The sequence below is a fragment of the Talpa occidentalis genome, unplaced genomic scaffold (assembly GCF_014898055.3).
Source record: "Talpa occidentalis isolate TD23 unplaced genomic scaffold, MPIMG_talOcc4v2.1 talOcc4.3, whole genome shotgun sequence".
Classification (NCBI taxonomy): Eukaryota; Metazoa; Chordata; class Mammalia; order Eulipotyphla; family Talpidae; genus Talpa; species Talpa occidentalis.
This window is the reverse complement of record NW_023603184.1, coordinates 134509696-134536379: the sequence shown is the minus strand read 5'-3', so window position 1 is coordinate 134536379 and position 26684 is coordinate 134509696. Positions and strand designations below refer to the sequence as shown.

Sequence of the window (26684 nt, the reverse complement as noted above, 5' to 3'; positions counted from 1 at the left end):
GTTGTTTTGAGGAGGGAAGAAAGAAAACTGGAACTTTCTAGATTTCATTGCCATGGCAAAGTAAAGAAATTCCTCTTTAACCACAGTCTGGGGATGAGCATGCAACATTATAAAGGTTCTCTGCCCTGCATGGTAAGAAACATGCTGAGAACCAATTTGCATGAGCCCTTCTCACTTGTAAGTAGAATTCACTGAATGAACCTGTAACTAAGCCAGTAGTTGTAGTTATCTCATGTCAAGGGGAATTGTAGGACCCTCTTGTCTTGTTGTCTGTGTGCATGTGTATCTTTGGAGAGTACTGCTGTGTTTCTCTTTGCTGTGTGGCAACTTAAGCCTCTTCAGCCTGGGGTCAAATAATCTTAGTGGTATTAATAATATACTTAAAAATCAACATATTTGCAAGTAGATGAAAATTATTCTTTAAAATATTTTGATGGCAGAAAGGTTAAAGGGGCCTAACAGTACTTTGTTTAGTGTTTTATTTTTAACAGTAGTTCACTATGATCTAGACTAGATTTACATTAGACTATTTGCATGAATATGACTTGTTTCCCTTATGCATGAAATACCGGTTTCACCTTTACAGCTATTTCTATTAGCGTTCATCTTAAATGTCCATTAACTTAGTCTCCCTTCTTGTTTGAAACCAGCTGTCCCTCCTCCCACTGACCTGCGCTTCACCAATGTTGGTCCAGACACCATGCGTGTCACCTGGGCACCCCCTTCATCCATTGAGTTGACCAACTTCCTGGTGCGTTACTCACCTGTGAGAAATGAGGAAGATGTTGCAGAGTTGTCGATTTCTCCTTCAGATAATGCAGTGGTCTTAACAAGTAAGCAGTCCAGTGTATCTGTTCAATAAATTCTAAGCGAGAGCAAAATGGAAGAATTTGTAAGATTAAGACCTGCAAACTGAGCCTTTGCCAATTTTGAAGGATCTTATATTTATGGCTATTTTAATATCTTTGATATCTATAACTTTTGAAAAATCATAGTGGAAAAACACCACCAGTGAAGTTAGGAGGCTTCACAGTCTGCTTCTAAATAAGCACATAAAAATAAATGATTGTCAAGAGAAAGTATATGACCAAGTATTTAGAGAGAAAAAAAAAAGAAAAGAAAAGAAAATGGGGATTGAAAATAGTTTCACTATATCTGTTTCATTCCCATGTTTTAAAAAAATGTATCAACAGGTTATCTAGCATTTGAAATTTTAGAGACAGTGACTGATTACTCATGATGGACCAAGATGCTGTTTTGAAAAAAGAGCTGGAAGTTTAATTTGTACTTCAAAAAGTATCTGTTGGCAGGCTTTCTCTGAAGCTTGAGGGCTTAGGAAACAACTGACATTAAAATAAACAACAACAATTTATGGAAATTGTTACTTTCTAGTACCTACTCTTTTGAAACAGGCATCTTTTATTAAAGAAAATAAGAGTAGGCTGCAACATGGCTTGTGTTTCATGTCAGTGTTGCTTCTCATCATTTCCACTGTGATAGTAAATACAAAAATGAGAACAGCAATAGTTTCTACATAAGCGAAAATAGCTCCCATTCACTTACATTACCAGATGATGGTCTGAAAACATCCTCTGTCTTTCATACCATATTTTAGGGAATGAGAGACAGCTCAGCATCACCACAGTCCCAGTGGCATATTTTGTAACTGAGAGTGAGAACATCCTTCTGTCTGCCTTTCAGTGGGGCTTTTGTTTCTGTTCTAAACACTCTGGAATCAGTAGTTATAATGCCACTCAATACACCGGCATCTTCTTTAGGACTGCTGTCTGTCCCATCTTAGCCACAGACCAGTCACATGTTCATCATTTGTTTTAAGATTGTATTCTGGATCCTGCTCTAGATCTCAACATAGTTTCCACGCCCCCTCCCTTCCCAAGATGTCATTGTTATCCTATTTTGCAGCTAGGTAAATTGTCCATGGCTAAGCAGAGGAGGAAAGTGGCATCCAAGCATTGCAGCTTTTCTAGTCTGGTGCTTTTCCAGACCTGCAGTGGCCATTGCAGAAAGACTGAGGGGAGATAGGTTGGAAGAGAATGGGGTCTAGGAAGTAGGAATTCAAAACTTAGAAACTTACTCTACCTTCCTTGGCACCTCACACCTTTCTTCAAGTGTGATGCAGAAACCTACTGCAACAGCATATATAAGTCATAGAATATGTTTTTGACTTTTCTTAAGTATTTTGTTTTTACCTTAATAGGATAGACCTAATCACCTGCCCTTTAGAATATAATTTTTCCTCAAAAGTTAATTGTTAAGAACTCTTATTTGGGCTGAGTCAACTGTATGATTTTGGGGAAGTATATCAAAAAAGATAACTTCTCTGTGCCTCAATTTTCTCATTTGCAAAATGGGGATAATTCCAAACCAGACATTGACAGGTAGTGGATATATTCCTTATCTTGAATTCAATTATGGTTTCACAAGTTTACACACCTGTCAAAACCCATCAAACTGTCCACTTTAAACACTTTCAGTCTATGGTATGGCCATGAAATTGCTTTAAAGAGGTAGGGTTGTCGTGAGGAGTAAATGATAGTCGATGGTGCTGTAGCATTAGGATATTGCTTCAACAGATGAACTGTTGACTGGAAGATAGACATTCCCCTGTGCCTCAGGTGCTCCATGTTATCACAGATGCAGCTGAGTCACACACACACAGGTAAAGTGAGGACTGGGCTTAGAGACACTAAGGGCAAGGTGATTCTTACTCATCACCTAATCAGTGCATCTTCAGGTAGTGACATTCACTTACGTGTAAGTAGCCTATAGGACTGGGAGCTGAGATATTTTATCAGTTGACAGGATGCTTTCATTTCTCCTGCTTTCAAGCACAATTTTAAAATAAGTCCAATTGCCTCTTCAGATCTCCTGCCTGGCACAGAATATTTAGTTACCGTCTCCAGTGTTTATGAGCAACACGAGAGCACACCTCTTCGAGGAAGACAGAAAACAGGTGAGTTGAGGTGACAATTGCTTATCAAGTGGCTTTCACTTATGAGCTTAAATAACAAAATATGACCTCTAAAATGACACCTCCGTCTTTTGTGTGACGGTGGTGGTACTTATAGCCTAGTTCTTTTATGATACTTGCCTTAAGCATTAAAACATGCCATATTCAAGTATGACCCTGACTTTGAGCCACGAAGATTCTGTCTATTCTTTGGTGTTAGATCAGACCAAATTTGTCAAGGTATTTTGTTGCTTAGCTTTTAAAAAATTTCCTAAGAGGGCCTCCCCAGTGGTGTAGCAGTTGAGCGCTGGGTTGCAAAGCTGCCCACAGCCTCTACAGCGACGGTTTGATCCCCGGCCACCAGGCGAGAGTCCCACATGGCGCACAGACCTCTCCTGCAGCCCGCTGCTCCCCTCAGCAGTGTATTTCATCAGTCTGCCTGCTCTGCTCTCCCCTCTGGCTCTGGTGAATTCTCCCACCCTCCCGTGCTTCTGATTGTACCCAGTGCTTGTATAAATAAATAAATAAATCTTTAAAAAAAAATTTCCTAAGATTACCTCATAATCTCTAGTTAGAGATGGTGAATATTCCTTCTCATTAAGTGACTCTGTTCATGGCTGAGCCACACTGGCATTGTCATTAAAGTTATTTTCCCACTCTTACTAACCCGACAGATTTATCTCTTTCTACCTGATGTGATAGTAATTGACTATCAAAAGAAGTTGAATTAAATCCCACAATACTGTCCTTTCTTAAATATGAGTGTTTCTAATAATTTTCCCTCTGAAAAGTTTAATTTAGTTTATCCATTAATTTATTTATTACAGTTCATTTGCTTCTAAAAAAGAGTTGTGATATCTCAACTTGGTTTGAGTATATTATTGAATAGAATCAGTGTATGTTAGTACTGAAACAAAAATTTGATGGAAGTCCTGGAGAGGTGGATTTGAACTAGAGATAAACTCTAAATTCTTGTTAATGTTTCCGTTATGCACTAAATCCTCAATTCTTGGAGAATTGCCTGCTTGGTAATTTGCCCAGGATACTGTCTTATTTTTAGAAAGTGTTTTGTTTGGCATCATTATCACGCTATTGACATACCATTTCCCTCTTGAATGTAGGAAGCGTCTTTGAGATTCAAACACTTAACTTGAGAGTAGGTGATCTTGATCTTGCCTTGCTTTCAAAGAGATACTTTACAGGATAGGACCATAGAATGTTTGAACTCTGAAGTATTTGAATATATTCATTTCCAGAATATCCTAACACCTTTCTTCAAGTGTGATGCAGAAACCTACTGCAACAGCATATATAAGTCATTTGAATTACTTAGCAAAAAAAAAGGCAAACTTGAGGCCATTTTGAACTGAGTCCATTAATGACTTTGAAATATGTATGTGGCTAAGAATCAGTGCATCATAACTTGAGGTTTATGGCAACTGATTGGGATAAGAAAAAAGGACAGAAACATTGGCTATATATCACTTTCCTCTTCTTTCCCATTTCTTAAACTGATGATGTCATTTTTTTTTCTCTCTTCTTCCCTGGGTGGGAAAATCAGGTCTTGATTCCCCAACTGGCATTGACTTTTCTGATATCACTGCCAACTCTTTCACTGTCCATTGGATTCCACCTCGAGCCCCCATCACTGGCATCAAGATTCGCCATCATCCTGACCGTGCTGGTGGAAGACCCCGAGAAGATCGAGTGCCCCCTTCTCGGAACTCCATTACCCTTACCAATCTCAACCCAGGCACAGAGTATGTGGTCAGCATCATTGCTGTTAATGGCAGAGAAGAAAGCCTTCCCTTGGTTGGCCAACAATCAACAGGTAAATTGTTTTTTGATCTGCAAAGAAACTCAGGGGACATTCTAGTCAGGTGACATCTTACATGAAATAGCTTTGTGTTGTCATGCTATGAGACATGGAAAGGGAAATGAGGGATTGTGTGAAGAAAATGTCCCTCTTAAAATATATTAAAGCAGATAATTTCAGGCATTCCTGGTGTCTAAGGGGTTAAGTCTCAGTGCTACCACCACGAAGTCCCACAGTGAAGGTCTGAGTTCGATCCCCGGCCAGGAAGCTGACCCACATGATGAAGCAGACCTCTCCTGTCTCACCCGCTGCTCCCCTCAGCAATGTATTTCAGTATATCTGCCTGTTCTGCTCCCCACTCTGTCTCTGGTGAATCCTCTTACCATCCCCCTTCCCCTGCATCTCTGGCCTGCACCCCAGTTCTTCTATGCAAAAATAAAAATAATATCTTTAAAAAATAAAAATAATTTCAAACAAACTTTCAGTTATAAAATAATACACATCACAGAAATGTAATATACATCATGGTGACTGTATTGCATATTTGAAAGTTGCTAAAAGAGTAGACCTTAAAAGTCCTCATCACAAGAAAAAAAATGTAATTATGTATGGGTGTGGATGTTGACTAGGCTTAATGTGGTGCACATTTTGCATTTTATACTACAAATCAAACCTTATATTGTGTACCTGGAACTAATAAAATGTTGATTGTCAATATATATCTCAATTAAAACAATCTTTAAGTATTTAGGACAGAACCGTTGGACTTAAAAATATTTCTGAACTTAAATTAGAAAACAAAGTTTGTTCATAATTTTTAATAATGCTAATCGTATATTGTACTTACATCGTTACATGAAGGAATCATCTGGAAATGAACAAGAAGTAAATCCTGCCCATTGTTTGAAAGTTACAGCTGAGAACACGTCCCTGTGTTTTTTTTCTAGTTTCAGATGTCCCGCGAGACCTGGAAGTTATTGCTGCAACCCCCACCAGCCTGTTGATCAGCTGGGATGCACCTGCTGTCACAGTGAGATACTACAGGATCACCTATGGAGAAACAGGTGCGTCAGTCAATGCCAGTTTCCACTGTAATCAGCTCAGATTCTGCTTTGGGCCACCTAAGAGGTGGGGGGCAGACAGGTAATTAAAGAAACCTTGGCAAGTCCATTCAATGGAGTATTGTCTTTTCCAAGAATACTTGGAAAATATAGAGGGATACAATTATTGGCAAAGTCAAGATAAAAAGCTGTTTGTATCATGCCCAAGGGTGGACAGTAGAGCAAAGAGAAAAAGGATGATAAGTTCACAAATATTTTATCTGTGATTTGTGTTTTTCTTTTACTTTCCTCTTTTTCATAATTTTATTTAACATGAGTATATTCCATTAAGATTTTGAAAAAGGAACACAAGATGTTCAACCCTCGGTTGAGGACTTAACCTTCCTTGGCCTAATGCTAATCTACAGTTCAGTGACATTTTAAAACTAGAATTTTTAAAAAGGAGTAACTGCAACTTTCTCCCAATTTTTTACACTTATCAGGATTTACTACATGCATAATAAATATGCCTCTCTGGTCAGACTCTATAGATAGTGTGTTTTAAGGGAATAAGCAAAAGGACTTAGGTTAATTCAATCCTCAGCAATCCCAGCTACCTCTTAGCTCCTCATACTTTGAAGTATTCCTTTTCAAACAGGAGGAAATAGCCCCGTCCAGGAATTTACTGTGCCCGGGACCAAGTCTACAGCTACCATCACTGGCCTTAAACCTGGAGTGGACTACACCATTACTGTCTATGCTGTCACTGGCCGTGGAGACAGCCCAGCAAGCAGCAAGCCAGTTTCCATTCATTACCGAACAGGTACCCAGACTGGCTCTGTGTTGACACGGTTGTATTTAGTCAGATTGTTTTTACAGTGTTCTCCCAACGTAGTTTCATTATTGTGGAACTGATTTTAATTAAGACAAAGCAACACCTGCAACTAACATTGTTTTAAATCAAAATATACCAGGTAGCCATCCCTCCTAGCCCCCCACAAGTACAGGAATATTTGTTTATTTTGCACCTAAGTCCATAAGCCTACAATAGAGACATACTTAAGAATGTTCAACATATAATTGTTAGCAAATGAATGAAAAATAGAACAGACAACTGCTTGCAATGTAGCTTCTTTGTGAATGAAGCAGCCATCTTGGGCATAGGTAATGGTGTCCAGGTACATGCCTCATCTCCCAAAGGTAATCTCTGTGTTTCTGCAAAAGAAATGCCTGGGAGAGGTTAACAGCAATAATAGATCATGTGTTCTATACCAGAACTGGAGAGAACGTGTCTATTCTTAGCCCCGTAGACTGCGGTCTCACTGGTTTTTTCCTTGGCTTTATTTGTAGAAATTGACAAACCATCCCTGATGCAAGTGACTGATGTCCAGGACAACAGCATCAGTGTCAGATGGCTGCCTTCAAGTGCCCCTGTTACTGGATACAGAGTGACTACTACTCCCAAAAATGGCTCAGGACCATCAAAAACTAAAACCGCAGGTCCAGGTAAGAATAGCAGTTACACACGTATTGCAGGGTGGACAGGGTAGGACTCACAATACACTTTTTAAAGTAAATGGCCATCTTACCACAAGTACTATGTATTTCGTATCCTAATTCACAGTGTCCTCATTTATGATTAGGGCTGGAGACTGAGCCTCCTGCTCCTGTCATGTAGACGTTTTAGTATAAGTGCATTTCTGTTTCACATGTGTGTTTCATGTTAAATTATGAGATCCATCTTTGTATTTTTGTTTATCATGCACACTAAGGCTAACAGAATGTTCAAAATACTTTTAGTCCTTGTTTTTTTTATACAAAATACTTGTGAAAACACAATCCAAAGGCACTATTTTGAAATCAACTTAATGTTCTTGTTTTTTCCCCAAGAGCAGCATCATTTATGGTTGGAGACATCCTATTGCATTTTAGAACTTATCCTTTTATGTGACTTTACTCCAACACGGTAATTTGTATTAGCAATGGACATGTTTGTCCAAGACGAAATCCATGTCTGACTCCTCCATATTTTCATAATTCTGCAAATGAAAAATCTAGGTGATTGCGTATTTGCTACTAAACTTTAAAAATTGCTAGTCTGATGACATAGATGTTATAGTGGATGACATAGATGTTATATTTGCTTTTCATTCCCTTTGCAGATCAAACAGAAATGACCATCGAAGGCTTGCAGCCTACAGTGGAGTATTTAGTTAGTGTCTATGCTCAGAACCGGAACGGAGAGAGCCAGCCTCTGGTTCAGACAGCAGTAACCAGTACGTAACTGGCACTTGCTTTTTTGTTGTCCAAATCAAATTTTGTTTTTAGGCGCCTAAATACCCTCTGCATGTCTTTGCCATTGTTCATAGTGAAAGCCAACTTGGTTATTTAGTATCTTGAGCTGAGCCCTTTACAAACATTTTTCTTCTCAGGCCAGGCATGAACAGGAGGGAAAGAAGTTGTTGACTACCATGGTTGGTCTCTGTGCTTCAAATTTCTTTTGTTTAAATGGCCTCAGCAAAATCTTATTTGCTTATAGCGAATCTTCAAAATGTTTTGCTAGGACCTTCTTTTCTACAATGGAATGGTAAAGTTGATGGAAGTTGCCTCATGAAGTTATCATGTTGGGAGCACTTGGAGGACTGTGACTGGACCTCTATTAATGCAGATTTTCCAATGAATGGGAAAGGAAAGAGAAGTTAAAGAAAGAGTGTGACGAGATGACTCTAACAACTGAACATCAACTTTACCACCTCCGAGGCATAGAAAAGCCAAGTCTATGAGTTAGCTTTTCTAACATCACATTGCAAAGACAAATCTTGGTAGAATATCTTAAAATTGATATCAATAAATTATTAGGGACATTCTGTAGGGTGTCTTCATGTGTCATGTACACCTATGTTTTAATAAGTGATGTGACATTAGATATTTTCTAAACCAAAAAAAAAATTGAGCAAGTATTAAGTAATTTTCCATTTAATAGAGGGTTAATTGGAATTTAATTCATCAAAGAAAGTAGTATCTGCAAACTGCTTTGCATGTTACAAAAATGCTTATTTCACAACTTGCTTTTCACATAACCTCTTACCATTAATTTGCCTAACAGACATTGATCGCCCTAAAGGACTGGCATTCACTGATGTGGATGTCGATTCCATCAAAATTGCTTGGGAAAGCCCACAGGGGCAAGTTTCCAGGTACAGGGTGACCTACTCAAGCCCTGAGGATGGAATCCATGAGCTATTCCCTGCACCTGATGGTGAAGAAGACACTGCAGAGCTGCAAGGCCTCAGGCCTGGTTCTGAGTACACAGTCAGTGTGGTTGCCTTGCACGATGATATGGAGAGCCAGCCCCTGATTGGAACCCAGTCCACAGGTATATCGTTCATCGCACCACCGGTGCTCACGGGAGCTGTGGCTTTATGCCCTGCTGAAACAACTCTATTTTATCGGGCTATCAATTCCCATGTAAGGGGATTTGAAAAAAGCCTCTTTCTTAGCAAAGACCCTCTTTAAAGAGGAATAGTCGTAAATAATAAAGTTGAATTGACATGTAGACAAAATCCAATCAAAGGAATTTTTGGAGTAGCTCAGCTTATTGTAAAGTAAAACAAGGTTGTAAAGTAAACATTTGAAGATAATACTAAAATTATGAATTATTTCCTAAACTATGACTCCCCATGGTTATGCTCACTGTAGAAAGGAAAGAAGTTTGGTATCCTAGAGTTTATCTAAAAAAGGAGCCCAAAGTGGAATATTTCGTAGCAGCATGATTTTGAGAACACATGGGTAAGATCTTCCTTCTCGAATTAGATACCAAGGGCTGGGTGTATAATCTGCTTAAAGGATTGCAAATCGGCTGCTTTGGAAGTAGTTGATGGGGCAGGTGCCTTCTACAATACTTTCTCTCTCCTGTGCTTTGTTTCCAAAGCAGAGTGGAATGCTAAAGATGCAGCCTCATGACAGCCCACACCCTGGAGGTGACTGTCTGTGTTATTGCTCCTTGCTTCTCTTTTCTGCTTCCTTTGTAAGCCAATTTTCTTCTTATGCTGCACCAGAGAGAATACTTCGGATTTAGCAGCATTATTTGCCATGGGGTTCAAATAAAAAGACAGACATGATTCTGTCTTTGGGGGAATGGAATACTTTGTGAAATAGATAATTTATACATACAAAGATAATTTATACAGGAGAAGGACTCTTGCTCATCTTTCCACACAAATGGAAAATCCATTTTAATGACCAATCAGCGAATTTGACTCCTCTTATTTTTTAAAGGAAAAACAAAAACAACTTCTAAAACCTAACGTCTGTGAGAGTTCTGGAATTTACCCAAGTATTTGCAGTGATTCTGAGCATGGGTAGATATAAAACACCTTTTTTGCAGCAAAGGTTTTGTTCATGTTGCATCTCTTCTTATACTTTCTTGTACTGAATCTTACCTTGACCAGGAAGCCCACCTATCCAAGCAAGAACAATCTATTCTCCTTCTTGGAATTCACTTTATTTTCCCTTGTCCTTATTTCCTGTAAGATAACCTCTAACCAATGACCGTCCCAACAGCCATTCCTGCGCCAACCAACCTCAAGTTCACCCAGCTGACACCAACAAGCTTGACTGCCCAGTGGACAGCACCCAACATTCAGCTCACTGGGTACCGAGTGAGGGTGACCCCTAAGGACAAGGAAGGACCAATGAAAGAAATCAACCTTGCCCCTGACAGTACATCTGTGGTTATATCAGGACTCATGGTACGAAGCAATCTTCTCTCAATGGGAGAAAGAAAGTCCTCTCTTACATAGTTTAAGGTGGTGGGAATATAGTGTCTTAATAAATCTAATTGTGTTCTTTGTCTCTGCCATCAAACAATTTTATTGTAATTTTATATCCAATAGAATCCTTTCATGTTGACCTCAGCTTTTCCAGATGACTGAACAGAATTTTTTAAATAACTTTGAATTTTACACAGTTCTTTAAATATATTTTATTTATTTGAAAAGGTTGTGTGTGTGTTGTGGGGGTCACAATTTATATACCCATAGGCTGAATGGATGAATCTGCTGGAGTTAGGCACTCTCTGAGCTCTGTTATCTTGCCAATGAATATTCACCACTTTGTATCAACCCAGCTTGACCTCACCTTTGTTAAAACTTTTTTAATCCTAGATGTGCATACAGAAAATTGATGTATTTTTTTCATATGAGGGAAAACTTTCTAGGAGAAACTATAGAAAGAGAAGAGTGTTCAGAAATAGAATGAAACTTCGCCCTTGCTTCTTTGTGATAAGGAAAATTCATGATTTGCAAGTAATCATAAAGGACAAAACAGGGCTAATTCCCTTTGCCTCAGTATACATCAGCTTAGTATAAGTATGTAGTTTACAGCTTACTTCGGGTTAATATGAAGAATTTAAAAATTAATTTACTGTAAATGTGTTGTTGATTGTATGGAAATGAACTCAATCTAGGAATTTACAGTGCTATGGTTTTGTTTATTTTTTCTTGAATTACTGTGTTTATCTAATACTGTAATGAAATGCCCAGGAGGTCACATTGCTAAAGCTTCCCTTCTTTCTAGGTGGCTACCAAATATGAAGTGAGCATCTATGCTCTTAAGGATACTTTGACAAGCCGACCAGTTCAGGGAGTTGCCACTACTCTGGAGAGTAAGTCCTCAATCTTTTTAGTATTAACAAATATTATGTATAAACGAAAATTAAACATTGACAAGTGGCTTTCTAAATCACTAAGTTAACAGTGGAATGGAATGATTTCCAATTTGGAAATTGCTTGGCTTGCTTGTCTCTAACTTACAACAGCCACTTTTTATGCCCTCCAGAAAGTAGTGTATGCACACACATAGAATAGAAGCACGTCATAATGCTAGAACATAGGTGTTATGGACCAGGATGAACAATTTGCTCTTCTTGTCAGAATCTGTTTTTATAGAGTTGAGTTTGGGGAAGACATGACAGTTTCTGCTATATCTTATTTATTTTTAAAGATTTATTTATCTATGCATACAGGAACTGGGTTGTAGGCCAGAGGTGGGGGTGGGGGGGTAGAGGATTCACTAGAGACAGAGTGGGGAGCAGAACAGATAGTTCTACTGAAATACACTGCTGAGGGGAGCAGTAGGTGAGATAGGAGAGGTCTGCTGCACCATGTGGGTCAGCTCCCTGGCCAGGGATTGAACTTGTGCTACAGTGACTGCCGAGAGCTTCACAGTGCTGCACCTTAACCCTTTGTGCCACCAGGGAGACCCCTCTGCTATATCTTTTTTTTTTTTAAAGATTTGTTTATACAAGAATTGGGTTTACAGGCCAGAGGCACGGGAGGGTGAGAGAATTCACCAGAGACAAAGCAGAGAGAAGAACAGGCAAACAGACCAAAAACACTGCTGAGGGGAGCAGGGGGCAAGACAGGAGAGGTCTACTACGCCATGTGGGAATCTCCCTAGCCAGCTGGGAATTGAACCTGCACTGCAGAGGCCTCAGACAGCTTCACAGCACTGTGCTCAACCCGCTATGCCACCGGGGAGGCCCCCTCTGCTATATCTTCACAGTACAATAAGTATTGAACAAAATTGAGCCCAGACCTCAGCTTTCTGCCATATCAATAACTCCTAGTATTCCCTTCAGAAATTATATAAAGCATCAAAGTTTCTTTATCTATAAAACAGGGATGGTGTTGTACCTACTGAGAGAGAAATGTGAAGCCCTATGAAAACGACAAAATACTAACAACACATTTATACATTATTGCTAACTGACCATATTACTATAACTCCTTCTACACATATTTTACATTATCATAAATTAATACTGTTAACACGTACTGAGGTATTAGTAGATACCATGAAGTCAGCCTGTTGGCAGTACCCGGAAAGCTTTTAGTTCTTAAGAAAAAGAAAGAAAGAAAGAAATGAGGTGAATATTTCCATATTTGTTAATTACTGTCCACCTCTGACTGCCACAGAAGAAAATCTGTACCTTATTTATTTATTTTAAAAAAAAATTTTTTTGAAGATTTTTTTATTTCTTTTATACAAGAACCAGGGTACAGACCAGATGTGCGGGAGGGTGAAAGGATTCACTGGAGACAGAGCGGGGAGCAGAACAGTCAGACTGACGAAATACACTGCTGAGGGGAGCAACTGGCATGACAGGAGAGGTCTGTCACGCCATGTGGCATCCTTTCCAGCCGGCCAGGATTGAACCTGCACTGCAGAGGCTGTGAACAGCTTTGCAACGCGGTGCTCAACCGCCTGCTCCACCAGAGGAGGCCCTGTACCTTATTTAGTCCCATGTAGGGGTGGATGCATTTGGTGTATCAAAAGTCATATTTTCAAGTATCAATTCCTAACCTGAGAGAGCCCTCCAGGCCTTACTTCCAGCTTTGATCCCTGCAGATGTCAGCCCTCCTAGACGGGCCCGCGTGACGGATGCCACTGAGACCACCATCACCATCAGCTGGAGAACCAAGACGGAGACCATCACCGGCTTCCAGGTGGAGGCCGTCCCAGCAAATGGCCAGACTCCAATTCAGAGAATCATCAAGCCAGATGTCAGGAGCTACACCATCACAGGTCAGAGCCCTCGCTGCACTGAATCCATCTCTGAACTGCTTCTCCCAGCATAAATTAACTTAATGGGTATTTCACCACATATCCTGTTTAAATATATTTTCAATTTATCATGACCCAGCTATAGTTTTTTTAAATCTTATTTTCATACTATGATCAGAAATAGTCTTGTGCATGAATGTCTGACTGTCTGATGGTTGACAGAAAAATAGCACAGGCTTCCTTCCCCAAATTTAATTTTTTATCAGTGTACCCTTTCTTAAAAAAAAAAGTGTGACATAACTCTTAGAGCCAAAAGTATCTACACGGTGATATGTAGTGCTTAACATCAATGTAGATTATAAAGAATAATTAAAATTTTAAAAAGCAAAGCAGCACTATAAAAATCAAAGGTGTAATCAGAGAATGCTCAATATCTGAATCACATTAGGTCTTACTGTGATTTAAAGTTCTGATTCCATTAACCAACCAGCAACTAACTGATTACACTAAAGACAAAACACAGTCCATAGGTGGTCACAACCCTCATCCTTCAGGACGGCGACTATTTTGCATTTTAGAAATTATTTTGACCCAATGTTTTTGTGTGCATCCATGATTTTCTTTTGCGATGTGTTTCTTACAAACAGTCAACACCCATACTGGGTTCTAATTTATTGTTTAAATGGAACTACTTCTAAGTTCATATAAATAGAAGTTGATAGAGGAGCCATGAAAATTGCTGATGAGTTTGAAAGTTTCTACGAAATCAAAATCAGATAAAAATCATCATCTCTTCCCAAATCCCAGGTTTACAACCAGGCACCGACTACAAGATCTACCTGTACACCCTGAATAACAATGCCCGCAGCTCCCCTGTGGTCATCGACGCCTCTACAGGTACCTCCATTCTCTAGTGAAGAAAGAGCACGGATGAATAGGTGATTAGTCACATGCATATAAGAAACAGAGGAGGCTGAAGTGTTTGCATTCTAGATCACAGTGAATCATTTTTACAGTTTATACAACCCTCAGATTCTCTCCAGTCTTTTTATAAGGGCTGGGAAGGAGTATGGGAATAAAAGTTCTCTAATAAAATTAGAGAACTAATTTTGTTTCTTTACAGCTATTGATGCCCCATCCAACCTGCATTTCCTGGCCACCACTCCCAACTCCTTGCTGTTTTCGTGGCAGCCACCCCGTGCCAAGATTACTGGCTACATCATCAAGTACGAGAAGCCTGGGTCCCTACCCAGAGAAGTGGTCCCTCGGCCCCATCCTGGAGCCACCGAGGCTACTATTACTGGTACTGCTGCTTTCTTGCTGCTATGTCCTTACTCTCTGGGACACACACAATGCTAACAGACTCCAGCTGTCTTGGATGCTCTACTCTGAGATTAAAAAGCCCTCCTTTTATCAAAAAGCATTGCTAATTTCCAAAAGCATTCTCTGTGTAGGAGTTAGAGAGCTCACGATATCTCAAAAGGCATCAATTCATGAAAATGTGACAATTTCAATGCTGTAGTAATGACATGACTGTCTTCTTATCCAGTCCTAGAAAAAGACCCTTCTTCAAAATAAGCTAGCCCCTGTAATCCTCTCCTCTCATCAGCACCCAAAGAGCTGATGATCTTGCAAAACTGGCTAGAGTGCCCTTATTACCCAATTTCACAGAATAGGTCACTAGGCAAAATGAATCCTCACTGCCCCCATTGGAAAGAATTCCTGAAATGAGAATAAGAAGTGTCCGTTTTGGTGGGAAAGATCATAGGCTTCTGGTGCATTGTCTTTCCAAAAGATCAAATTTTTAAACTTGTTATTAGATATTATTTGGACTTAGAAATCCTATAGTACATACAGACACCAGAAGGTGACACTACTTTTTGTTAGAAGTCTGGGGACAGGAAAATAGAATCACATGGGAGTTGTTGAATGGGATTCTTCTACAGGGGCCAACAAGGATGGGTCTCTGTCCTACTGAGCACTTACTTTTGTCTATCTTTCCACTGATCCCAGCACTATAGCCACCCGGTGATTAGGTGTGCATAGATCCACATGTACAAACTGCAGTGACTGCTCTCAAATGTCTGTTGCATGGTGGTGTACAATGCCAAAAAATTTTCTTGAATTCAAAAGGCAGTAAGACCACATATTCAGAGACTACTCAGGAAAAGTTAGCACCAAAGTGTCAGTAGCATCAGGTGTCAAATTTGATAGATCATTAATTTGCTAAGTGGTCATCGTCTGCAGAGTATTTGGGTGTTTGTGGAAGAAAAGCAAAGTAGAAATTTTGCAGAGGCTGGCAGCCAGCTGGAGCGAGGATGCTTGTTCCCAATCGTGTCTCCTGCTGAAGTGACTCCTCATGACCAGCTGAGCCCATGGTTATCCTGCTCTGTCCTTCCTCAGGTCTGGAACCAGGTACGGAGTATACAATTCACATCATCGCCCTCAAGAACAATCAGAAGAGTGAGCCTCTGATCGGGAGGAAAATGACAGGTAAGAAGTGCCTTTGGGTAACTAACAGGAGATGATGCAAAACTAATCATAAATGACCAGCTTTGCAGTGAATGTGTTCTCCATGTTTAGATACATTTTTCATGGAATTTTATCTTCTGACAGACAAGTTCTATTTTTTGATAGCAGGCATGACCTACCATATCTGCGGAGTTCAGTTTTATTTTTTTCTTAACCTGTGGCTATAAAGTCTTTTATTCACCTTCTAAAAAATCCAAACCAGGTATTAAAATGTAAATGCTGTTCTTCTAGACCTTCTGCTGAAGTGAATTTTTTAAAAAAAGAAAACAAATTTGGTTTCTGAAACTTGAAACGAAATAATGTGTTTTTTTAATCCACTTTGAATTTAATTTGAAGAAAATGCTAAATATATGCTGATCGCAGATTTTCAGAATAACATATATGTACTTTTATATGTTTTGAACATTTCAAACTGAAAAGTTGTTGAGCCGAACTGCTGAAATTTTCATCTTCAGATGCTGATTTACTTAGTCTGGGTCTAGGCTTTATACATGATTCTCAAATGAAAGCAAGAAAACGCTACACATCTTGGTTCCATTGGACTTAATTTAAGCAGAGGCAGCTTGTATGGGGCTCAGCGGTTCAAAGCTTTGTGCGTATGATCAATTCATACTAACACTTTTTTCGTTCTCAACCATAAAGAAAGCTTTGAGAAAAATGATAAAGCTTTCTTTCCGGAAAAAGTGTTTTGTGATCTCAGAACTGCTCATTTTCTGGAGGCTTTGATCGGATTGATGCACAGATTATGTTACCTGAATTGATGGTGATTCCTACTGCTAATTCCGGGAGCTTAACATGCTTTGCTTTTTTGGCTCTAACCTCTCTTGGCTAGATGAGCTTCCCCAACTGGTAACCCTTCCACACCCCAATCTTCACGGACCAGAGATCTTGGATGTTCCCTCCACAGTTCAAAAGACCCCTTTCATCACCAACCCTGGGTATGACACTGGAAACGGTATTCAGCTTCCTGGCACTTCTGCTCAGCAGCCCAGTGTCGGGCAACAAATGATCTTTGAGGAGCATGGTTTTAGGCGAACCACACCGCCCACAATGGCCACCCCAGTAAGGCATAGGCCATATTCGCCGAATGTAAATGAGGAGATCCAAATTGGTCATGCCCCCAGAGGAGATGTAGACCACCACCTCTACCCCCACGTTCCGGGCCTCAATCCAAATGCCTCTACAGGACAAGAAGCTCTCTCTCAGACAACCATCTCTTGGACCCCCTTCCAGGAAAGCTCTGAGTATATCATTACATGTCATCCAATTAGCGTTGACGAAGAACCCTTACAGGTAATTATTCTCTTTGCTTCTGCCTGGGCAGCCCTCCGAGAAGTAAGCTGAGAGACTGAAGTGACTAGAGCTTTGATGTAAAGTGGCTACACTTCTAAGACCTCCCAGGAAGGTGGCATGTTTGAGTCCTGACTTTTAAAAGCTCATTATGGCTCCACTTAGGGAGAGGTGCCTGAGACTGTCAGTAGCTTTTATTTAGTAGAGAGAATGAAGCAATTTCTATTTTTCTCACACATTTGATGCTCCTTTTGTAACACAAAGCAATAATCTAGAAAAGAGACAGAAATATTCTGAATTGACATTTGTGTGAGAAGGCTGAAACACCATCCTCACAGTTTGTCCTTGAATCCCATTATCTGCAATGTGTCTGCAGAGAAAGCGCTAGGTGAAGCTGTGAGTATCCACTGTTGTAAGTGATTGATTCTCTAAGACTTCTATTCTTTAATTTGTCATGCTGGTATCAATTTTTATTGTGTTCATTTATTCTTAGAAAGTGGCAGAATTTAACATTCTGACTACACTGTGGAAGATGTATGAGCTTAGAAACATGAATTTGAGGATTTGCCAAAGTATTTTCAAGACCTGTGTTGGGGTGAAATGCCATTTTGTACAGGATAAATATATCTCCACGTGAAACAGTGTCATGTTTTATGGGAAGGGGGCTTGGCCAGGGTTTCCAGTAGGCTTGTAGGACCTGTGACTCATAGGGTGAGTCTGTAGAATTACTGATGACTGGGGAATGCTGAAGTAGATTGTTGGCAGGAAAATCTGGCAGGTAGAAATGATGGTCCCTTGCCCTCGTTCTATTTCTCTCCTCTGCTGATTGGGACCTTTACACCTTCAATTTTATTTGCCTCCCTTTGCTTTATTTACACAGTGAGAGTTATGGACAAAAGAATAGGGACGCATCATGTCCATTCCTCATTCTAATGCTTTCTTCCTCACTTTGGATGTGCCAATAATTGCAGTTCCGAGTTCCTGGAACTTCTGCCAGTGCCACCCTGACTGGCCTTACCAGAGGGGCCACTTACAACATCATAGTGGAGGCCCTGAAGAATCATGAAAGGCACAAGATTCGGGAGGAGCTTATTACCGTGGGCAACTCTGGTATGTGAGCCCCTGCATTACTCAGCGCAGCCTCCCTTCTGGATGACACCAGAGATGCTCTTGTTTGTTCACTGTTCCTTTGCTGCTGTTGTCTTTTATCTTTGGGAAATAGGGCTGTGAAGTTAACAAGCAAATTTAAATGCATTGATTTTCCCTCTTTGTATCCAAGAATCTTTATATATGCACAGTCTCAAACACTGATGTGATGATAGACCTGGTGGGAACTTCAGATCTGTCACCCAGCACTCGGAGCAATGCGAGCGAGCATGTAATAGAGGACACATGTCTCCTGACCCTCTCTATCTCACCATGCTACTGTCCTTCTGAGTGATTTTTAAGTTTCCGCGTGGATTACCTGTGCAGGAAATCCCCCATCTGCACCATTAGGGCAACTGGTTCTGTTTCTCATGTAAACTGCAACCAACATAGCCCATTTCTGTACAAAGAGCTCCCTTATTCCAATGTTATTTCAATTTTTTTTTTTTTTCCTGAGTGTATAGATCCAGAACCCTGATCAGCAGAGGTTACAAGGCCATTGACCTTGGTCGGATCTGGGAAGACTTTTAGGCCTACAACAGCTGAAGATTCACTAAGAAATATCAATTAGGAAATAATCAAATCCACGAATCTTGGATCTTCCAGCTAGAGGGCTCTATTTCACATCAGCAGGGAGTGCTTAGTTCTGTCTGCCACGTGACAGGCTTTATTCTGAGGGTCCGTTACTTAATCTCAGTCTGCCTCCTCATTCGACAGATGACTGTGCTCTTTTACTTGTGTGAACACCTGTGAATGAAGGAGGTGGATAGTCCGTGGGGGGATGGAATGGTTTTGTGCTTGTATCATATATCCATGGTCGTGCACACCTTTTGCCTTTTGTGGTCTTGAAGGAAACTTACAAGAGCACAGAGGTCTTTGTGCTTTTCCACATGGTTGCTCGAAAACGATTTCATCTTTGTAACTTTAGTCAGTGGAATTTTAACTTCTGGTTATTTTTAGAGTATTGAAACCCCTAGTATCAGTTTACATTCCCTTCATTTTTCTTTCTGTCTCCTTATTCACGGCAGCACCATTCTGCTTTCTAGCCAAGTTGTCCTGCTTTGAGACATTTCAGTTTCCTTAGTTTTTTCCAAAATCTATTTTCTTCCAAAGTGATATCTTTTCAAATATTAGGCACTTCAAATATCTGCTGAGTATAAGCTTTTGAGTTTTACCCTGTAAAAAGGTATACAAACAGTGGGATTTAAACTCATACTAAGTTTGCTTATTTATTTTTAGAGAATAACTTGAAGCCTACTTTGTTTGCATAGATTATTTTAAAATAAACTTCCCCAAATCAGAAGTACCAAGATCTTAGGCAACATGAAGAAACTCCATTACCTATTCCTAAGATATCATATTCTATTACTTCCTCCTATTTGGAACAGTTAATTTTATTGACAAGTCTAGAATTTTTTCACTAATACACACAAAAAAACAATAATAGTGAAGGTCACAGTATGATAGTATATAAAAATGCCAGAACTTTTGCATTAAAAACAAACTATGGCCTCTGGTAATTATTCTTTATTTGGTGAATACTTCCTAAGTGTTGGAAATGGACCAGTGCTTTGAATGCATGGTCTCCTGTAATCATCACAAGACCCCTAGCAAGTAGACATTTGTCTACAGGAAGACTTTTTACATATTATCACCATAGAACAGATGAGGAAAGTAAGGCAAGGAAATGTGAAGTCACTAGCTTAAAATCACCCAAGTAGTGCTGGAGAAGTATCCTGTCTTGCCTCCCCCTGAAGGTCTTTACTAGCTTAAATTGCCTCAACATCTGTCCCATGTTCTATAAACTAGATTTTCCAGAAATTATGTTAGTTTTGGAACTAATTGCAGGTATGAAAGACGAGCTCCTTGTAAGAGCTCTGTGGCAAGTGTCCACTGTCCGTCTAAGCATTCTTTATTAGAGTGGTTGATACACTGATAGAATAGATAATGCTCTGAGAGTTTTGTTTTCCATAAAGTCATTATATATGAAAATTCTGCTTTCTTATGGTCCAATAAGATGTTGTTTTTTTTTCTCTCGCTTTTCCCTCCCTTTCTTCATATAGTGGACCAAGGCCTAAACCAACCTACGGATGACTCCTGCTTCGACCCCTACACGGTTTCCCATTATGCCATTGGAGCGGAGTGGGAGCGATTGTCTGAATCTGGCTTTAAGCTCTCGTGCCAGTGCTTAGGCTTTGGCAGTGGTCATTTCAGATGCGATTCATCTAGTGAGTAGCTTGCTTTATCCATCTCTTCCAGTCCCATGCATTCGCCCAGTATGCCAGGCAAGCATGTTTGGGAGACACAACCTCTTCCAAACATGGAGCAAACCAGGGCAACTGCTTGACTCAAAGTAACATTTTGCATCATAGAAAAATGATGGGAAATTTTACTTGTTGAATAGCGCTTTATTTCAAAGGTTGTGTGCACATGTGACTGTTCATTAAAAACAAGTTCATGGTGGTAATATGATTTTCTCATTTTTTTCCTGTAAAAATGGATGAATAAAGTTAAACTCTTTGGAGTCAGGTCTAATAAAGATTATTAGAGACAGAAGGAGCTTCCACATTTCTTAGTGATGTGCAAGCTCAGAGGTAGGCATTTATATTCATACATTCACAAACACTGTCTCTTTCAACATAAACCAAATGCACATTATATCCGAGTGTACAGACACACTCACATCACACCAGTACACACATCACACATACACAGCAGTTAGCCCGTCATTTAGAGAGGATAGTTATCAACTTCAATAGACAAATATTTGATTTTCAAATTATAAAGGCATTTTAATATTTTTAATTACTTCTTAGTTACAGTAATTCTAGGAATTTCCTAGAATTATACTTTGAGATTTAGTATCGGAATTTATAACCTTTCATTTATGCTTTGTTTTTAAATATGATTATGGGTGACAACTGGTTTATTTTTATAGGTTTTAAGCATTTGACTTACAAGCAAGCCTCCCATAAACATTGCAGAAATTACACTAGAAGAAATAAAACAATGTATTTTTTTAAACTTTCAGTCATTTACTTAACTTGTATATATGAGACAGTTTAATTTAGACTGAAATATACAGCTAATTTAAACTGAAATATACAACTAATTTTTTTCAATGAGGATGGAAATACAGAGAAGTAGCAGTGTTCTGCGCTGCCCTGGAGGTGGAAGTTTTAACATTGGCATCAACTAGGTGGCTTTTCATTTCTGAAACTGAACTACTTTTAAGTTTCTCTCCCCTAAGAACTATACAGGTGCAGTTGTGGGAGCAGAACTGTAAGTTGATTTATATGATTCACATAAGAATCATATAAATATGATCCACATAAGAATCATATAAATATGTTAAAGAATTCTTACATAAATATGATCAAAGAATTCTTTGCTTAGATGTCATAATTATATAGTACCTTTTCAAATTGTTGATAAATTAAACAAAGTACTGTATTATTATGGAGACTTTTAAGGTGAGTTTTTTTTAATGTAAATCTTTTGAGATTAAAATGTTATCTTTACAGTAAGATATATTATAAAGATACATGTAACTTGACTATCAGATATCCCTCAAAACCATTTTTATTTGTAGGCATGATAACCACTGATCATTTTACTTTTCTTTGTTTTGTCTTGATACACAGGTTGATTCTTATTCTCCCCATTTACAAGGAACAGGTTGTGGAGGAAACCAACTGATGGATTTTTTTTTCTTTTTTAGTTAATTGAATTACTTTGTACCCAGGATCTCTGCATTTCCAAAAAAGCGATTTTACATCTATGATCTATTCCTAAAAGACTACTCAAATCCTATTTTAGTCTTTCCCAATTTTAAACCTTAATAGTGAGAATGCAAATGAAGGTCATTGACTATTCTTCTGACATGATGATAGTGGAATAAATTGCATCTTAAAATATCCTAGAAAATGTTCAATGGTAAGGATAATATCTTCAAACCTAACAAAAAAGTAGTTAGGCATAGGGATCACGATCTTTTACTTTTCTTGCCCGTCCTCCCAGAATCCTGTGACGTGTCCGGTGTGCTCACCGCCCTGTGAGTCATAACGCACTGTTAACTCTGTCCCTCTGGCTCCCCACCCCACAGAATGGTGCCACGACAACGGCGTGAACTACAAGATTGGAGAGAAGTGGGATCGTCAGGGAGAAAACGGCCAGATGATGAGCTGCACATGTCTTGGAAACGGAAAAGGAGAATTCAAGTGTGATCCTCGTACGTAGCCACAGATCATTTTTAGTGCCTCATTCAGTACTCCCACGTTCATCGCCAAGCTATAACTCCCATCACAGAAATGACTGGCGATGTTACATCTCCTTGAGGAAGGAACAGTGGGTTTTCAGTCTTTTGATTTGGGAAAGCGGAGACAAGCTTCAAAAATGAACTATGATTTAATGCTATTACAGCACTTTAGCACTCTTCTGACTGGAGTATTTTGATCATAATCTCCAATAAAATGTTAGAGGAAAGCTTTAATGGTCTTCAGATTCAACTTTTAGAATATGGTCTCCCTCTTCCCATTGAAACTTTTTGGTTAATTAGATCTGGTGTTTGGAAATGCTGCCTTAAGATCTAGAAAGGATTAACCCTCTTGTGGATAATTCTCACAAAGGTATGGGATTTGGGCTGTGTTGATACAATGTTGGGAGAGAAACAGACCCCACCTGTAACTTGGGGTCAGATTTGTTTTATTATTCTCAGTCTGATATGTACTGACTTATGGCTTCATGTAGATGAGACAACGTGTTACGATGATGGGAAGACATACCAAGTGGGGGAACAGTGGCAGAAGGAGTATCTCGGGGCCATCTGCTCTTGCACATGCTTTGGAGGCCAGCGGGTAAGACCTGATGTGCCAGGCTCCTTGCAATCTCAATAATATAAAGGGGAGGCATCTGCAGTGGTCATTAAGAATTAACCTTCCTATGTGTGTGCTCTATACACCGTATATCAGAGCTTCTCATGAAAGGTTAAAACACCTCATTTCCTGTTGGCACATAGCTATTGACTTGAGGGTCCTAAATATCCTTCCTCAGTTTACCTTCCTAGGAGTCTCACTCCATCCCACACCTTCTATTCTCAGGCTATTGTTCAGCAACTAAAGTGTTAAGTCCTGAGTATCATTGGGCCTCTGATTCCATTCTGATGGACAAGGGCCCCTGTGGCATTGTTGGGAAATAATAATAATAGTTCATAAGATAAGATTGCTTTCAGTAATAACGTATGCATCATTTAATCAAACTCCTTTCAGTTATATTTCATATCGTGGGTCTAAGAAAATACCACTTCTTTATAACCTCTTGCAAGCCAAAAATAGATTCCTGCTTCAGGTCTAGCAGTGTGCTAAGGAATATGGGACAGAGGGAATGAGAATTGGTTCTTGTTCTTAGTGTTATCATTGGAGATATTAAATTAGCAAACACTGAAAGTCAAACTAATTAAGGTTCTGAGTGGCTCTGACAGATACAGTTCTCAGGTAACTGGAATAAGCAAGAAAGGTTTCATGGATCAGAGAAGCGTATGCTGCCTGGGGTGAGATTTACTGGTTGATGCCTTTGGCGTTAGCAGGTTGCAGGTATTCAGGAAATGTGATGGGAAATGGTTTTTAGGAAGATGAATCTGGCAGCAGGGAAAGGTTTTCAGAGGTCTGGATCTGCCCACACCTGGAGACCTGGGGCAGCCCATAGAAACTGGTCTGGTCTCATTCTGCCCCTAGTGGCTTGATGGGGAGGGAATTGCTCCCCCTCTGATGGAAGCTGTGGGTTCTTTTTCTGTGTCTCATTAACACAAAGATGGTAATTAGAGAACTCAGTGAGAATCCAAGTGCTTGGACTGAAGTGTGTGATAGCACAAGTGTGACAGCAAGAATTTGTTGGGAAGTGGGTCTTGGTCTCACTTCATTCAGCACTTGAAACCTCTCGTGTGTGTGCCACCTATTCTGTTATAAAGCAAAGTGCTAAGTGAAACTCTTTAAGACTGGGATTGGGAGGGCAATGTATTATTCTGTGAGTAGGGACTTACCCACACTATAATATGCTTTTAAGTGGAGCTCTATGTCTGAAATATTTAAGTAACAATATAAGAAGATAATTGTGTTATTTAGGGTTCTTGTGGTTGTAAGAGAAAAGCGCAAATCAAGTTAACATAGGCAAAAAGAGTCAAGGTCTCCCAGCTTTAGGGCTGCTCCAGCTATGGCTTCCCCAGACCAGGCTCTCCTGTGCTTATTCCTTGTTGTGGCTTTGTCCTCCAGAAGACTCCCCATGAATGGTGCCACAGATGGTCTCCATTAGTTCCACGTTTATCTTCTACCAGTCTAGGAGCAGTGGTGAAAGCTTGAGTTTGCTCACTTTTCTAGCAAAAGTCTCAGGAGGAGCCTCACTGGGCCAGCCTGGTCCCATTTCCATTCACATCCCAGCTCCAGCCAGATGAAATGCAGCTACATCACTGGGCGTGAAGGTCTGGAAGGGGTGGCAGTGTGGTGCCTGAAAGAGCTTGGCAGGCGTCATTGGTGCCCAGCCCACCAAGCCCAGCCCACCAAGTTCCCGTGACTCTCCCGCTCCCTCTGAGTAGGCCCCTTTGGGTCTCAGTTCCTTACTTTTTATGTAATGAGGGTGTTTGCTTGCCCTTGTCATCACAGGTCCCTTTTAGGAACACTTGTGTCATCTAGTACAGAAGCTTATTGAGGAAGCTGGGACTGGAGTGAGCCTCAGCAGTTTGATGGGGTTTGAATGAGAGGACATTTCAGGAAAAGCCTAGAAAGGCATCTGTGAGATGTGAATAGGAAGTCAAATGCCTTCTCTGTGTTATGAAAGCGTGAAGTCATAACTGCCTTAGTGAGTTGTGGTGATCTCAGTTTACCTATCACAAACCCCACTAACTTTATGTCTTTCTTCTCAGGGCTGGCGCTGTGACAATTGTCACAGACCAGGTGGAGAACCCGGTCCCGAAGGCTCCCCTGGCCATACCTACAACCCATACTCACCTAGATATCACCAGACAACAAACACCGTAAGTGTATCTGCAGCTGAACGTTCCCCCCAAATTCAGCTAGACATATGGAGGGGCTCTCTTCCTTTAAGTACCTTTCTTCCAAGTTAACTGAAACTTTTCCACTTAATTTTTAGGCTTTTAAAATTGTACTATTTTTTATTAGGTGAAAAATAAAATTGGTTTACAATACTGAATGTGATTTAGGGATATAGGATCACACCTCTTCAGATGCATGTCCCCACACTATACCCACCACCAAGGCACCCACAATCCTTTTCCACAATCCATTGGGCTCCCTCCCCCTTTACTCACCATGACCCTCCCCCCAATTTTTAAAAATATTGTAAATTTCTTAAGACTTACTATATCCATAATATAATTAAGTTCTAATGTAACCTAACAGTGTACTGGACAAACTTGAACATCTTTTGTCTGGTCCACTGCTAGGTCCATGAAGCTATAAAGGTTCTCCAACCTATAAGTTACAGTCATAGATCTCTCCTCCCCCCCTTATTTCTGTACACTTTCCAGTATCTGCTGCTAATTTTGCTTTATTTTAACAGAATGTCAACTGTCCGATTGAGTGCTTCATGCCTTTAGATGTACAGGCTGACAGAGAAGATTCTCGAGAGTAATATTTCCAACCCAGAGAAACAAGCATGGATCTCTGCCAAGGTTCATCCAAACTGGAGCAATGTTAGGGGACCCCAGCATAGAATGTTTAATGTTTCTTTCTTCAACCCTTCGCTCTGGAGTAACTCCTCCAGCTTCAGCTCAACTCACAGCTTGTCCAAGCATCACCCTGGGAGTGTTTTGAGACTTTTCTTATAATGGGGGCAGTACATTACCTGTTCTGCTCCCACATATTCAGTACTTTAAATGAAGTGATTCTAACTTGTGATCTGGTTTGGGCTCAGTAGGGAAGCATACCCACCAACTAAGATGCAAAATGTATTGAAATGGTAGTACCCAGATTTTAAGTAGGAAAGTTACCCAAACACTTCTGCTTCCACTTAACTGTCTGGCCCGCAATATTGTAGGAACGGCATTTCCTTGTTACTGTGGATTTTAAAATAGCCACAGTACTCACTTTTTCCAAATGATTCTAGTAATTGCCTAGAAATATCTTTCTCTTACCTGTTATTTATCAATTTTTCCCAGTATTTTTATATGGAAAAAATTGTATTGAAGACACTTGGTATGCAGTTGATAAGAGGAATTTGGTACAATTGTGGTTGGTGATTATTTTTTATACTGTACATGCCAAAGCTTTACTACTGTGGAAAGACAACTGTTTAATAAAAGATTTACATTCCA

General features: G+C 39.8%; 1 protein-coding gene across 8 annotated transcripts in view; it reads left to right on the top strand.

Annotated features, from left to right (window-relative positions):
- FN1 (fibronectin 1) overlaps positions 1-26684 on the top strand; it is a 67409-nt gene extending 40725 nt beyond the window's left edge. For 2 of the 8 annotated variants that reach the window (XM_037524000.2, XM_037523995.2), the window contains 21 exons: positions 651-833; positions 2885-2974; positions 4533-4802; positions 5735-5851; positions 6486-6650; positions 7178-7333; positions 7990-8103; positions 8934-9203; positions 10391-10578; positions 11405-11492; positions 13238-13414; positions 14201-14290; positions 14517-14696; positions 15797-15886; positions 16833-17218; positions 18187-18325; positions 20425-20589; positions 22467-22592; positions 23111-23217; positions 25275-25385; positions 25931-26684. In XM_037524000.2, coding sequence (XP_037379897.1) covers positions 651-833; positions 2885-2974; positions 4533-4802; positions 5735-5851; positions 6486-6650; positions 7178-7333; positions 7990-8103; positions 8934-9203; positions 10391-10578; positions 11405-11492; positions 13238-13414; positions 14201-14290; positions 14517-14696; positions 15797-15886; positions 16833-17218; positions 18187-18325; positions 20425-20589; positions 22467-22592; positions 23111-23217; positions 25275-25385; positions 25931-26002 — 3284 coding nt within the window. In that variant the 3' untranslated portion in view covers positions 26003-26684. Of the gene's footprint in view, positions 1-650; positions 834-2884; positions 2975-4532; positions 4803-5734; positions 5852-6485; positions 6651-7177; positions 7334-7989; positions 8104-8933; positions 9204-10390; positions 10579-11404; positions 11493-13237; positions 13415-14200; positions 14291-14516; positions 14697-15796; positions 15887-16757; positions 17219-18186; positions 18326-20424; positions 20590-22466; positions 22593-23110; positions 23218-25274; positions 25386-25930 lie in introns of all 8 variants that reach the window. The other 6 variants (XM_037523997.2, XM_037523994.2, XM_037524002.2 and 3 more) reach the window with 3 other exon arrangements.